At 41.5% G+C, this 15,415-nt stretch overlaps 1 protein-coding gene across 4 annotated transcripts in view; it reads left to right on the top strand.

The window, feature by feature from the left end:
* LOC140202214 (uncharacterized) overlaps positions 1–15,415 on the top strand; it is a 245,481-nt gene that overhangs the window by 4,495 nt on the left and 225,571 nt on the right. For 3 of the 4 annotated variants that reach the window (XM_072267080.1, XM_072267082.1, XM_072267079.1), the window contains 2 exons: positions 252–392; positions 1,267–1,468. In XM_072267080.1, coding sequence (XP_072123181.1) covers positions 1,385–1,468 — 84 coding nt within the window. In that variant the 5' untranslated portion in view covers positions 252–392; positions 1,267–1,384. The remainder of the gene's footprint in view (positions 1–251; positions 393–1,266; positions 1,469–15,415) is intronic. The other variant, XM_072267081.1, reaches the window with a different exon arrangement.

Raw genomic sequence — 15,415 nt, 5'->3', positions numbered from 1 at the left:
ACGCAGAGAGTGATAAGTGTGTAGAATGGGCTGCGGGCAGTGGTGGTGGAGGCTGATACGATAGGGTCTTTTAAGAGACTCCCGGACAGATACATGGAGCTCAGAAAAATAGAGGGCTATGGCTAACCCTAGGTAATTTTTCAAGTAAGGACATGTTGGGCTCAGCTTTGTGGGCTGAAGGGCCTGTATTGTGCTGTAAGTTTTCTATGTTTCTGCCCTGACATACCCCGTTGGTATCTTGTATGTTTCAGTAAGATCGCCCTCTTTCTTCCAAACTCCAAATAACACAACTTAATAAGAAGGATGTGAAAGCCTTGGAGAGAGCGAAGAAATTATTCACTGGAATAACTTCAGGGAAAAGAGAGAACTCAGTTTATTGAATCGTAGAAAAGGTATGACATGAAAGAAGGTAATTCAGTTTATTGTATCCAATGGTATAGATTATATTGAATAAACTAAGATGCTTCTTGATGCAAGATTAAGAAGAGCTTTGATGAAGGCTTGCAAGGTCATGGCAGGTTAAAGAAGCCATTTCCACCAGCAGATGTTTCATGGGCTAGGTGACACACATTTAAGCTGTCAAGGGAAGAACCACAGAGGAACTTTGAGGAAAATATTTCCTTTACAGGGAAACCAGTTGTAATCTGATTGGTGTGGTAGATGGGGAATCAGTCAGGCCTTTTGAAGTGGGATTGGATAGGAACTTGAAGCAAAATAACTGCAGGGCTGGAGAGAAAGAGTAGGAGAATGGGTCTGAAAGGATTGCTCTGTAACAAGCTGGCAAAGACTTAGTTAGGCAAATGATCTCTTCTTGTGCTGTAACAATTCCACAATTCCTTATGACCATTCTGAAGGCTGATATCAGTATTAATGGTGATGCAATAATGGGGTTATCATTTTTTTAAAAAAAGTGTTATTTTCTCCTGTGCTTTATTTTGGAGATGTAAATCCTGATTCTGGTTGTGGTATGGCTTACTTCTTACTCAGATACATATCAAGGTGGTTGAATTTTACTGTCTTTAATTGGCATAATAAACCATTGGTTATTGCCAAGTAGTTTAAAGCATTAGCTCATAATTGCTATTCTCAGGATCAATAAGCATGAGCTTGTTTGGAATTCTTGTTTCTCCATTGACATCCATGTTCTGTGAATAAAAGAAATTTGCTCGCTCTGAATAGTAATTGTTTTTAAAATTTTTCCAGAGCTATGAGCAATAATGTTGATTCCGTAAATCATATTCACTTTCTATTTTATTTTATTGACAGTCACCTGCTGTTACTTCTTCATCTGTGAACACCGTTTATTGGCACAGAAACTAAGTGTTTACAAAATGGATAAGGAGCATTTCACTTCTGCCTGAAAACGTGCTTTCATACTCTTTGTATGCAAGGATACCAGAATACCAACATGCAGAATCAGCATAGGAATTCCACTGCTGGGAACATGACAGGAATATACCTTGGAGTGGTACGTTTTGTTTACTTTCAATTATATAATAAACTATGGGTGATATTTTGATGTATTAATACAGACTGGTAATGACTGTAATTACACAAAGGATTAAGGTGCTTTTGTGACACCTTTTAATTTGTTCCTCGAGACTTGTCCCAAACTTGTTTTGCAGTTACATTGCTGCTTACACCTATGAATTTGCCAAAGATCTGCTGCTTCTCCTTATGGGAGGTTGCTAAGCACATGTTTGTGCTACATTTTCCATGTTACGATAATGATTACACTGCAAAAAAAAAAGTATTTCATTGATGGTTGAGATCTGTGGACATCATGAGGTGATGACAGGTGCTCTGTAACTGAAGTATTTTTCATTGAAATTTATGTTCAAAACTAACGATGGAGTGACAAGTTAAGATGTTGTGAAATTTGGTAGATTGTGATGGTTCATACAGTGGTGCAGTGCTTGTCATAAGGGCCAAGAATAAAATGATGTTGTAGAAAGGTGTTGGTGTGGAATGCATCAGGGAACGTCTAAAGTTTTATCTCAAGCAGTCTTGAGCAATATGCTATAGTTAGAAGGGGTACAGAGGGAGGTGATGATCAATATGAGGAGAGGCTAGGAATGCTGGCATTGCTGACTATGGAAGTAAATAGGATCCAGGGAGAAGGAAAGGAAGATGGGAAGAGGGGAAACAAGGTGGTGGTTGTGATCGTTGACAGTCCATAATAACAGAAGCATAGAAATTATATGAACATAAAGATCAGAAACAACAAAGTTAACGAGGAATGTTAATTCACCACATATCTGTTAGTATAAACTATTAAGAGTAATAACATGAGGACCCTCACTCTGAATGTTACAAATTGAAACAAGTGTTACTATGATGTATTCAATTAGAAAGAGGAATTCGAGAGACATTCGGGACATTTAAGAGACTCTTAGGCACATGGATGAAAGAACATCGGAGGGTTGGGGCTATGTAACCTATCAAACTAATGAGAGGGTTAATATTGACTGCAGAGCAAGTTAAAATGTCAGCACAACATTGTGGACTGAAGGGAATGTACTGTGCTGTTCTATACTAGTTCTATAGAAAAGAGGAAGATGAACCCTCTGTGGTTAACAAGAGGTAAAGAAAAACTATTAAATGAAGAACACAGTAGATTCTACAGATGCTAGAAATCTGGAGCAGCACTAACTGAGGGAGGAGGTGAATGGGCAGGTGCTGTATTTCTCTCACTTGCAGAGGCATGTGCCAGGAGGCAGATTAGTGGGGAAAGGATGAATGAACAAAGGAATCATGGAAGGAGTGATCCCTGTGGAAAGCAGAATTGGGGGAAAATAAAGGCGCATTCGGTGGTAGGATCCCATTGAAGATGGCAGAAGTTGCAGGTGATGATTTGTCGGATGGGGAGGTTCATGGTGTGGTTGGTGAGGACAAAAGGAACTCTATCCCTGTTAATGTGGTGTGAAGAAGGGGTAAGCTTGGATGTCTGGGAATTGGAACAGATGTGGGTGAGGATGACATCAATGGTAGAAAAAGGAAAAGAAAAAGAAAAAGGTTTGAAGAAGCAGGAAATCTCTGATGTCCTGGAAAGGAAAGCCTCATCCTGGAATCAGATGCAGTGGAGACAAAGGAACTGAGAGAAGGAGATAGCACCTTTACAGGAAATGGGTGGGAAGAGGTATAGTCAAGGTCGCCCTGGGAATCGGTAGGTTCATAAAAGATGTCAGTGGACAGTTTGTCTCCAGAGATGGAGACAGAGAATGAGAAAAGGGAGAGAGTGTCAGAAATGGACCAAGTGAATTTAACAACAGGGTGGAAATTGAGGCAAAGTTGATGAAATTGAGAAGGTCAGCTCGGGTGCTGGAAGCAGCACCAATGCAGTTGGAAAAGTAATGCGGAAGGATTTGGGGAGCATTTCCAGTGAAGGCTTGGAACATGGACTGTTCCATATAGCCAGTGAAAAGGGAGGCCTAGCTGGGGCACATAGCTACCTTTTGAGTTTGGAGAAAGTGGAAGAATTCAAGGAGAAATTGTTGAGTGTGAGGACTACTTTTACCAGAAGCAGGAGTGTGGTGACGGAGTGGAGCTAGTTGGGTATTTTGTCTGCAGGTTTGATGTTAAGATTCGAGGAGGAGAGAGAAATGCTGGACGAGCCGGTTGATGTCTTGTCAATAATTAGAGGTGAGAAGATCCAGAGCAGGGTATCCAAGATGAGGAGGAAGATTAGAGAAGGGGTCTTTCGTATTGCCTAAGAATTGGGCTTAGTGATGGAGGTGATGGAAGAAGAGCTTGGTATCATGGTTGTGGAAATGGGAGCAATGGAAGAAGAGCTCGGCGTTGTGGTGGTGCAGACGGATGCAATGGAAGAAGAGCTTGGCGATGTGGTAGCCGAAATCAAGAAGCAAAAGCCAGAAAACTTGGGCTTCTTCAACAACCAGCAGCAGGAAACTGAAAAGCTAATGAGGAGGAAGGAAATTCTTTATAAAAGAAAATTGGCAAGTAATATCAAAACAAACAGCAAGGGTTTCCATGGATATATGAAAATAAAGACGTTAGTTAAGGTATGTGTGGAACCCCTAGAGAGTGAGATCGGGGAATTAATAACAAGAAAGAAATGGCAGGTAATTTTAAACCAATTATTTCCATGAGTCTTACTATGGAGAGTTGTAATTATCCCAAATATAATAGGTGGACTAGTTTGAATATGGGAGAGATGTAACAATCACATCAGAGGATGCGACAGCTCTCATGGAAGCAAGTACTGTGCTTTCTTGCTCTATCAGGAAGGTGAAATGGGAGCATTCTCAGACAATTTACAGCCACTTCTGCAATACCAGAGACACGATGTGCATGTGACAGGGAAGTCAGAGGATTACATACTACAAGTTTACCTTGTGCATCCGTGACCAGAATGCTTTATTCGCTGAGAGGCTGAGTGTCTTCTCTGCCTAGCTTAGACAGAACGAAGTGTTGGCACCCCTCCCTGCAGGGGAGCAGCCACTCTGTCTGGCTGAAGCTGAAGTGAGGAAGACCCTGGCCAGAGTCAACCCATGCAAAGCTGTGGAGCCTGATAATATACCAGGTAGTGTTCAGAAAGGCTGTGCAGCTCAGCTGATGGATATATTCAATGTCTCTCTGGAACGATCCATTGTCCCCTCGGTTTTCAAGGTGGCCACCATCATTCCAGTGCCAAAGAAAGCAACAGTAACCTGCCTAAATGACTATTGTCCAGTGGCATTAACATCAACGATTATGAAACTTTGAGCAGCTGGTCATGGAGCACAATAAAGCCTTTCTCCCGGCTACACTGGACCCTTTCCAGTTCACTTATTGCTCAAATTGATCCTTGTTTGATGCAAAGGCCTCTGCCCTCCAATCCGTCTTGTCCCACCTGGAAAATAGAGTCTCATATGTCGGCCTGCTGGCTATAGACTTCAGTCCTGTGTTCAACACCACCAGACCACACCACCAGAAACTGATGGGGAAACTGCCCTCGCTGTATCTCACACTTCCCTCTGCAATTGGACGCTGGACTTCTTAACAGTAAGGCCACAGTCTGTCAGTGTGGGCATCAATGTCTCTCATCTCATTATGCTGAACACTGACGCTCCCAAAGGCTGTGTGCTCAGCCCGCTACCGTTCACACTGTTGATGCACGACTGTGTTGCAGGATCCAGCTCAAACTGTGCCATCAAGTTTGCGGATGACACAAAAGTGGTTGGCCTTATCAAGAACGATGACGAGGAGGAGTACAGAGACGAAGTGGAGCAGCTAGTGGACTGGTGTGAGAAGAACAACCTAAGCCTAAACGTGGAGAAGACAAAGGAAACCATTGTGGTCTTCAGGAAGGTGCAGACAAACTGTCCTTCTCTACAAATACACGGCTCCTCGGTAGAGACAGTTAAGTTCACCAAGTTCCTGGGAGTTCACATCATGGATGACCTCACCTGGTCCCTGAGTGTCACCTCCTTAAACAAGAAGGGACAAAAATGCCACCACTTCATAAGAAGATCGAGGCAAGCAAGGCTCCCACCCACCTCCCCATCTTAACTGCGTTTTACAGAAACGCCATTGAGAGCTTTCTGACAAGTTGCATCTCCATCTGGTATGAGGGCAGCAGAGCATCAGATCAGAAGTCCCTACAAAGGACTGTGAGAACACCTGAGAGGATCATAGGGGTCTCCTTACCATCCATCAGGGACATTTATCAGGAGCGCTGCATACACAGAGCCCTTAGTATTATTAAGGACCCCACCCATCCATCCAGCATCCCCTTTGACTTTCTACCATCGGTCAGGAGACCATGATACATAAAAACAAGAATGGTTGGGATGAAAAACAGTTTCTTCCCCCAGGCCATTAGGTTTCTGAACTTCCTGCCATATCGTATTTGAAGTGTTACTGTTTAATCTGTTCCGTACCTTACAATATTTAATATTAATGCACTTTAGTTATTTATGTGTGATTTATCTGTAGGTTTTTATCCTTAGCTTCATAAGTTGTCATGTATTGTGTGTTTTACACCTGGTTCAAAGAAACATTTTCTCATTTCTATATACATTATATGGTTATATATGTTGTACATGTATCCTGTTAACTGACAATAAACTTGACTTATGGCGTCATGGTTAGGCAGTTACAATAGAGATAGGTGTTTAAATAGGCTGTTAGAAAGGCATATGGATATGCAGAGAATGGAGAGATATGGCCCATGTGCATGCAGAAAAGATTGGGTATCATTAGCTTTATTAGTTTAGCACCACACCATGGGCCAAAAGTCAAGTTCCAGTGCTGTGCTGTTTTACATTTTATGAGAAACAAAGTATCAGAAAAAAAACTAATGGACTAAAGACAGCACTAAGACTTAATGGTTGGCATCCAGAGGGTTTAAAGCTGGGCTCCCAACCTGCGGTCCATGGACCTCTTACCTCATGGTATTGGTCTATGGTATTACAAAAAAAGCTTGGGACTCTGGTTTAATGGAAATGGCTGTAGAGACAATTGAATTTTTTCAAAACTTGCTGAGTTCTGCGAGGGTACCAGTTGATTGGAAAACCACCAATGTGACTCCCTTGTTGAAAAAGGGAAGGTGGAAAAAGTGTGAACTGTGAGCCAATAATACAATACATCTATTGTTGGCCAGATGAAAGTATCTATAAACAAGGAAGACATGGGTAGCCATTTTGAGAAGTTTTATGTAATCAATACTATTTACAGTTTGCATCACAGCTTTTGTGGGGCAAAGATGACTGGAGACTCAGGATGGCTGGCATTTACAGGATTCCCTGTGAATATAGAGCAGCATGTATCAGCCAGATATGATGTATGGTGGAAACCCATATAAAGGAGCACAGGGTGTGTATCTGTTTGTGTTACCCAGAGAAATTGGCAGTAGCAGAGCATTGCATTCACAAAGACCATAGAATTGACTTTGACAGCACTAAGCTACTGTGCTGTGCCAATGGCTTTTGGAGCTGCCTGGTGAAGGAAGCCATTGAAGTAAAACTAGAGGGAAATTATTTTAACAAAGACAAAGGTCTCACCCTAAGTAAGAACTAGAATTCAATTGTAAACAGAGTGGGACAGTGGAAACTTGGTTGGATGAGGAATAACCAATCAGGAGGTACAAACGAGAGGAATATCAATGCTACCAGACTAGACATAGCCAGGCATCATCCCTGATGAAATAACAGAGTTTATCATCGGAACGTGGGTTAAAATCAATACCTGTACCTGGCTGGAAGCCTGAGAAGACTTTATTGGTAAAACTATTTAACTTAGCTTTATAAAAAGGAAATCATGTTTTATAAGTTTATTTTTAAGTTTTATTCAAGGGTGTAAAAAGCAAGATTGATGGAGTGCATTTGGTTTTTGAAAAGGTATTCAGTAGAGTGCCTCATAAAAACTGGTGCATAAGAGCTCACTGTACTGGATTAAATGTGTAAACATAGTTTGAAGATTGGCCATCACATAAAAGACAGAGACAGAATAAGTGGATCTCTGAAAGAATTTTAGTATGTATGCCAAGGATTAGTTCTTAGGAAAGAAGAAAGAAAGCCCATAACTCTCGGCTGAGTTATCAAGATACCGTCATGGCGGCGTTTCTGTAGCAGGCTTTCTTGTTTTACAAGGCCGAGTTGCTAGCTCGATGCTCAACCCAGCACAGGTGGAAAGCGTGCCAGAGGAGCCGGCTGGATTTGAACTCGGGAACCTTCACTCCAAAGTCCGGCGCTGATGTCACTATGCCAGAAGCTGGCCGATCAGTTCTTAGCCATCAATTACTTACTCAGTATATTAATAGCTTGCAGGAATGGGTATTGAAGTTTGCTGATGCCCTGAAAATAGATATAGTGATTTGCTCTGATGAGACTATTTGTCATCCACAGCAGGATATAGATAGGTTCAAAGTTCAAATTTATTATCAAAATATATACATAATATATATCGCTATATATAGCCCTAAGATTTATTTTCTTGAAGGCATACATGATAATAGAATTATAATTATAACAGAATCAATGAAAGACCGCATAAACTTGAGCATTCAACAAGTGTACAAAAGACTGTGCAAATACAAAATTAGGTAATAAATAAACAATAAATATCGAAAAAGTGAGATGAAGAGTCCTTGAAAGTGAGTCCACAGATTGTGGGAACATTTCAGTGATAAGGCAAGTGAAGTTATGTAAAGTTATCCCCTTTGGTTCGAGAGCCTGATGATTGAGGGGTAATAACTGTTTGTGAACCTGGTGATGTGGGTCCTGAGGCTCCGGTACCCCCTTCCTGATGGCAGTAGTGAGAAGAAAGCATGACCTGTGTGGTGGGGTCACTGATGAAGGATGCTGTTTTCCTGCGACAACACTTCACACAGATGTGCTTAATAGTGGGGAGGGCTTTACACATGATGGACTGAGCCATATCCACTACTACTTGTAGGAGTTCCCGTTCAAGGGCATTGGTGTTTCAATACCAGGCTGTGAAGCAGCCAGTCAATATACTCTCCACTACACATCCTATAGAATTTTGTCAAAGTTTTAGATGTCATGCTAAATTTCCGCAAACTCCTAATGAAATAGAGGCACTGGCATGCTTTCTTCATTATTGCACTTACGTGCTGGGCCCAGGACAGGTTCTCCTAAATGATAACACCATAGAATATAAAGTGGCTGAGCTCTGCCCCTCTGATCATTTGATGAGGACTGGCTCATAAACCGCTGGTTTCCTCCTTTGGAAGTTAAACGAGCTGGTGAAAAGTTTGGCAAATACAGTTGAATGTTGGAAAGTGTGAGGCCATGCACTTCAGTAGATTGAATTAAAAGGCGGAATATTACTGAAATGGAGAGAAACCACAGAAGAGTGGAGTTCGGGTGGATGCTAGGGCTCCTATGTAACAATCGTGAAAAGTTACCATGCAGGTATCGTCAGAATTCTGATTTGTGTGAGAACAGTGTTTTCAGATTTCATTTCAGTATTTGGCACTGTTGTTCCACAGATCTTGGTGTCCAAATTCTTACTCCTCAGTCCAAATACATCACTGTGCAACTGGGTGTTTGACTTCCCAACCAGCAGACCTCAGAGTCAGGATGCACGACCACTCATCCCACCCTATCATCCTCAACACAGATGCCCTCCTGGGCTGTGTGCTGAGCCCATTGCTGTACACTTTGCTCACACATGACTATGCAGCTAAGCACCCGAGTAATCACATTGTCAAGTTTGCCGAATGCACAACAATGCTGGTGCTCATCACCACAATGAGATGATCTACAGAGAGGAGGAGGAAGAGCTTGAAGCCTAGTGCCAGGCAAGTAACCTTTTTCTCAATGTTAACAATGCTTCTACTTTCTGAGGAAGTTGATGAGAGCCGGACTACGTACACCTCCTTCAACAGAAACGCAGCAGAGAGCATCTAATGTTCTGCATCACTGCATGGTATGGAAACTGCACTGTGGCAGACTGGAAAGCTCTACAATGGGTAGTCAAAACTGTCCAATACACCACTAGAACCGGCCTATGCACCATCAAGCACATAGATACAGAAAACTGCCGTAAATGGACCAGGAACGTCAGAAAGCATCCCACCCACCCTGCTCATGGACTGTTTGTCCCATTCCCATCAGGGAGAAGTCTACGTAGCATCCACACCAGAATGTCGATCGGGCCACACTTGGAATGCTGCCTAGAATTTTAGTTTACTTAATGGATATATAAGCATTGGAAGTAGTTCAGTAGAGTTTCACTCGGCCTATTTCTGGGATGTGAGGTTGACCTAAAAACAGCTTTATAAAAATAGACCTGCACTCTCCTGAGTTTTGATGAATGAAGAGTGAGCGTATTGAAACAAAAGATAATAAGGAGACAATGACAGGCTATGACAAGTTGAAATGTTTTCGTAAGTGGGAAAGTCTTGAACAATGGGATGTAGTGACAAGATAAAGGAGCAGTCATTTAAGTCTAAGATGCAGAGGAATTCATACAAAATGCTGGAGGAATTCACAGGTTAGATAACATATATGGAAAGAAATAAACAGTTGGCGTTTCAGGGCAATCCCCCTGTTCCAATGAAAGGTCTCGGCCCGAAGCATCGACTGTTTATTCCTTTCCATACATGCCTCCTGACCTCCTGAGTTCCTCCAGCATTTTGGATTTCCTGCAACTATAGAACCTCTTGTGCTTACGCAGAGGAATTTATTTTATTTCGGAGGGAGGTGTTGCTCTGGAATCCTCTGCATTGAAAGGTTGTGAAGGTTGGATTACAGGAGGCATTTGAAGAGGAAATAGGTAAATTTTTGAAAGATCATGGAAATAAGGCTATGTGGACCAGGCAGAGATGAAGAGTTGAAGTTTGGGGGTGATTAGCCATGATCATATAGAATGGTAGGGCAGGTTTGTGGAGTCAGGTAGCCTGCTCCTTCGATATTACGTTTTTTTTTCTACTAAATAGTTACAAGAGAGAATAGATGGAAGTCTCAGGAATTTTGTCAAACTCAATTCACTAGCTATTTTTGATTATATCAAGACTGACACTGTGGGCTTCCAGTAAGATGGCAGCACATGTGAATGCAGCGACCATTTGGGGGCCAACCAAAGGTGTTTTTATTTCTTTGTAAAATTAGTTTTTTAAGATCTAAAGGTAGTTCTACTCCAAGAACATTGGACATTGCAGGGCTACTCCATCAGTGAGCTGCTCGTTGGTCAGAGTAGCTGGACTGGTGCCAGCTGAGGTGTTAAAGGGACCAGTCAGGATAATGGAGGAGTCGGTTTGGGTATAGAGGAGCTAGCCTGGTACAGACCATGTTGCTGCTCACTACTTGGAAGCATCGGAGTTGGTGCAGTATAACTGTGGAAGATTGGCTCAGACACTTCACTTGCGATTGCAAGACTCTGTTGAACAGTAACAATGTAAGTTGCCACAGGCCTGTTGTCCTTGTCTGGTGGAGTGACAGATGACATGGAGGCTGTGTAGCCTCAGTTGTAGTGAGAACTAGGCCTTAAGCCTTGGGCTTGCCTGCTGCTGCATACCTGGTGAGAGACACTGAAGTGCTACAGCGTGGTTGAGCTTGACTGAGGCCTAGCTTTGCCCATCAGTGCTGCCCTCACGTGTTCAAGCAGTGGAATGACAGGCTAGAGTGTATGTGTCTGTACAGTGCTGGGAAGCTGTACCATCGATTGCTGGACATTGTCGCTTAGGGTCTTGAACTATATATATATTTTTTTGAGCAAATATGCTTCTTTGTTTGATATTTTGTGTGATGTTATTCACTATTTTTGAATGGCTGCTTGCTATTTTGAATGTTTCACACTTTGGCCACAGAGGAATGCTGTCTTGTTCAGTTGTATCTATGTATGATTTGAATGATGATTAAACTTAATTTGATTTGAATATAATTTTGAGGTGATTCTGGAATAAAGGACTGTCTCCAGTTTCAAGGCATACATTCTGTCCATTTTTTTTATAGATGGATGAAACATTTGTGCATCTTCATTTGTAGAGTGAAACCTCTATTTAAAATCACAAGTAAAAGAAAATTTGATGATGCTGAAAATCCAAGCGATGCACATAAAATATTGGAAGAACTCAGCAGGCCAGGCAGAATCTATGGGAAAGAGTACAGTCGTTGTTTTGGGCTGAGACCCTTCATCAGGATGACGGGTTCTGCTGACCCTTTCAATCTGTTGGCTGAGGGGGGAAAAGAGTAGGGAGCGTGTATATTAAAGAAAGAAAGTGTGAAGAAAGTAAAAGAGGAGGAAGTGAGCCAGGAAGATATAGTGGTGGTAAGTAAAAGGTAAGAGAGGAAGACTTGAGTAGAGGAGAAATTAGTAAGGAATGGGGAGTAGAGATGAATATTGTGGGAGTTGGGGTGGTGATACTCTTATTTATTCAGTGCCTTTCAGAACCTCAGGATATAAGATGCTGGAAATCTTGAGAAAGACACACAAATTGTTGGAGGAACTTGATGAGACCGGTAGCATTGGTGGAGAGGAATAAACAGTGGACATTCATCAGGACTAGAAAGGAATGGGACAGAAGACAGAATAAAGAAGTTGGGCTGAAAGATAGGGGTAAAAGCTGGTGAGACCCGGTGAGGGGGAGGTGGGCGGGTGGGGGAAATGGGCTTGATGTGAGAAGCTGAGAAGTGATAGGTAGAAAAGGTAGAGGGCTGGAGAAAAAGGAATATGTTCATAAGACATAGAAACAGAATTAGGTAATTCGACCCACTGAGTTTATTCCACCACTTAATCATGGCTTTTTTATTTTCCCTCTCAACACCAGTCTCTGTATCCTTTGATGCCCTTACTAATCAAGAATCTATCAGTATGTGCTCTAAATATCCACGGTGGCTTGGCTCCCACAGCTATCTGTGGCAGTGAGCTTCACAGACTCGCCACCCTCTAGCTAAAAGAATTCCTCCTCATAAAGTGACACTTTTTGTTCTGAGGCTGGCCCCTCTGATCCAAGACTTTCCCACTATTGGAAACATCCTTTTGCCATCCCCTCTCTCCAGAGCCTTCAGTATTCGGTAGGTTACAGTGAGATCTTCTATTCATTCTTCTAAGCTCCAGACTCAGAGCCGTCAAATGCTCCTCATGCATTAAGCCTTTCATTCCTGGGAAAATTCTCATAAATTTCTTCTGGACTCTTTCAAATACCAGCATATCCTTTCTTAGATATGGGACCCAGAGCCGCTCACAATACTCCAAATGCAGTCTGAACAATGCCTTATAAACCTTAGCATTAAATCTTTGTTTTTATATTCCAGTCATCTCAGAATGAATGCTAACATTGCATTTGCCTTCCTTGCTATCAATTTAACCTACAAGCAGGGCTGGATTAACCTAGTAGCAAAAGTAGCATATGCTACGGGCCCCACATTTTTGAGGGCCCCACCCACACTAAATGCTTGCAAGCTGCAGTCTGGTGAAATCGGTATCTCACCGTATTCTCACACTGTTAGCGTGAGCTTTGGGTAGTCGATTCATTTACACTTAAATAAATGACTTCAACCATCAGTCTTCTGTTCTTTGACAAAGTACTGTGGATTGAGTTCATAAACGTACATTTCCTAAAAGCTGTGAACCCAGTTTCATTTGTAACAATGCATCTCTGGTGCCTCTGAGACAAGAATGCTATGTTTACAGGTAGTTGCAAAGACACCATATCTATGCTTTTTGAATATGAATTGTCCTCTATGATAGCACGTAACATACCAAATCATGTATTATGGATTTTAACTTGCATTCCTAAAGGCTGTGAATGCCAGCTTAAGGCATACTAGCACTGGTAGAAAGAATTTAATCAAAAGATGTGAAAACTTCAAAGAATTGTCTATACTTGTAACTATGAACTGTCCTTTGTGTTTAGCAAATAAATATCGAGCCTCAATCACAAGGCGGTTAGACCTGTTCTGCCAGGGATCTCTGCCTGCTGTAACCTTGTTTTGTCAAATAAAGAAACTGTCTTGTACTTACCGGTAATGCAACGCTTTGTGATTTCATCCACGCCACAACGACCGACTATCTGGCAATGCTGTTGTTTTCATGTTGGGGGAGCTGCATGCTGCACGGTACAGTATGTGTGTGCAGGTGTGTTGGCTCCTTGCTGTGTCGTGGTATAAATGCTCATGCAAACCAAAGAAGGGGACATAAATCATACCTATCTAAAACAACATGTGAGGAATTCATCAATCTGATTGGATCACATTATCGGTGAAGTGAAGAAATACAAGTATTATTCTGTTTCATTGGATTCTACTCCAGATATATCTAATGTGGACCAGCTAACTTTGACTGTGTGCTATGTTTTGCCATCTGGACCAGTTGAAAGATTTGTGAAGTTTTTGGATATGGAAGGTCATAGTGCTGAACAGCTCGCTCAAAGTTTACTTGACTTTTTAAAGGAAAACAACATTGGTATAAAAGACTGCCATGGTCAAAGTTATGACAATGCCAGCAACGTGAGTGGCAAGTGTAGTGACTTACAAGCACGAATTAAAGAGCTGAATGAGTTTGCGGATTATATTCCATGTTTTGCACATTCACTAAATTTGGTTGGAAAATGTGCTGCTGAATATTGTCAAGAAGCATTAATTTTCTTTCAATTTGTAGAAAGCCTGTACACATTTTTTTTCTGTTTCCACTTATCGGTGGGATCTCCTTTCTGCTGCGTTATTTGATGGTGGTGCTCATTTGCCCATTGTGAAAAGAATGTCAGATACCAGGTGGTCAGCTTGTGCAGATGCAACAAAAGCACTTTTACACAGCTTTTCTGCAACAAAACAAGTCTTGGATGACATTTCAAATAACGATGATCAGAAGGCAGTCTGTCGACAACAGGCTCATGGACTACTTCCAACCATGATGAAGTTGGAAACAGGAATAATGGTCATATTGTGGGATCAAGTATTATAGCATTTTCAAACGACCAGTGCTTCTTTGCAATCTTCTGGCCAAGACTTGAACACAGCTTGTGCACTCTATGAATCCTTGCATGGATACATTCAAGCTATGTGGTCTACTTTTTCAGACATTGAGCAAAAAGCCAAGGATCTGACGAAGTGTGAAGATTATCAACAGCAAAATCTCGCGTATGATGATTTCAGTGGTTCCAGCACTCTTGATCCAATTGTTGAATCTCAAATGGCTTCTCAGAAGTTTAAAAGCGGAACATTTCTTGCCATTATTGACAGCTTGCTTTCTGCCCTGTCAAAAAGGCAGAAAGCTCATCTAAAGGTGAATGGTGTTTTTGGATTCCTTCATCAGTTACAGTTGTTTACACCTGAAGAGATCGTAAAGAGGTCATCAAATCTTATTAAATCATATGTGGAAGAAAGTCTTAATGAAGAATTTGTGCAGTTTACTGAACTGTTGAAAACTGATCTTGCTTCTCTTATTGGTGTCCAACAAGACCTTGTAGAGTTACAGTTGTACCGTTTGATAACTGACAATTCTTTGGAGTCCCGTTTTCCAAATGTAGAAAATGCCTTGTGTATCTATTTGTCACTCATGGTTACCAACTGCAGTGGAGAACGCTCATTTTCAAACTGAAAAGGATTAAAAATGAACTAAGGAGCACTATGGGTCAAAACAGATTGAACAATCTCACTCTAGTGAGCACTGAACATGAACTTCTGCGTGAAATAGACATTTCCGGTATCATCAACAAATTTGCTCATGCTAAATCTAGAAAATCTAACTTTTAAATTGTAGTTTTGTTACTTTTGACATTTGAAATTGATACCTACATGTAAGTAATACTGTTACTGAAGTGTCAGACATTTGTTGTATTATCTGGCTGTATAGCAAATGAAAACATTGAATTACTTTACTATGCAAGTAAATAATTTATGTTTTAATACTTAAGTGCATTTTTAAAATTTAAGGCCCCTTTATGACATATGCTACAGGCCCCGTAATAGCTTAATCCGGCCCTGTCTGCAAGTTAACCTTTAGGGAA

The sequence above is a fragment of the Mobula birostris genome, chromosome 8 (assembly GCF_030028105.1).
Source record: "Mobula birostris isolate sMobBir1 chromosome 8, sMobBir1.hap1, whole genome shotgun sequence".
NCBI lineage: Eukaryota > Metazoa > Chordata > Chondrichthyes > Myliobatiformes > Myliobatidae > Mobula > Mobula birostris.
Note: the sequence above shows the minus strand (reverse complement) of the source record. Positions and strands in the feature narration are given on the sequence as shown.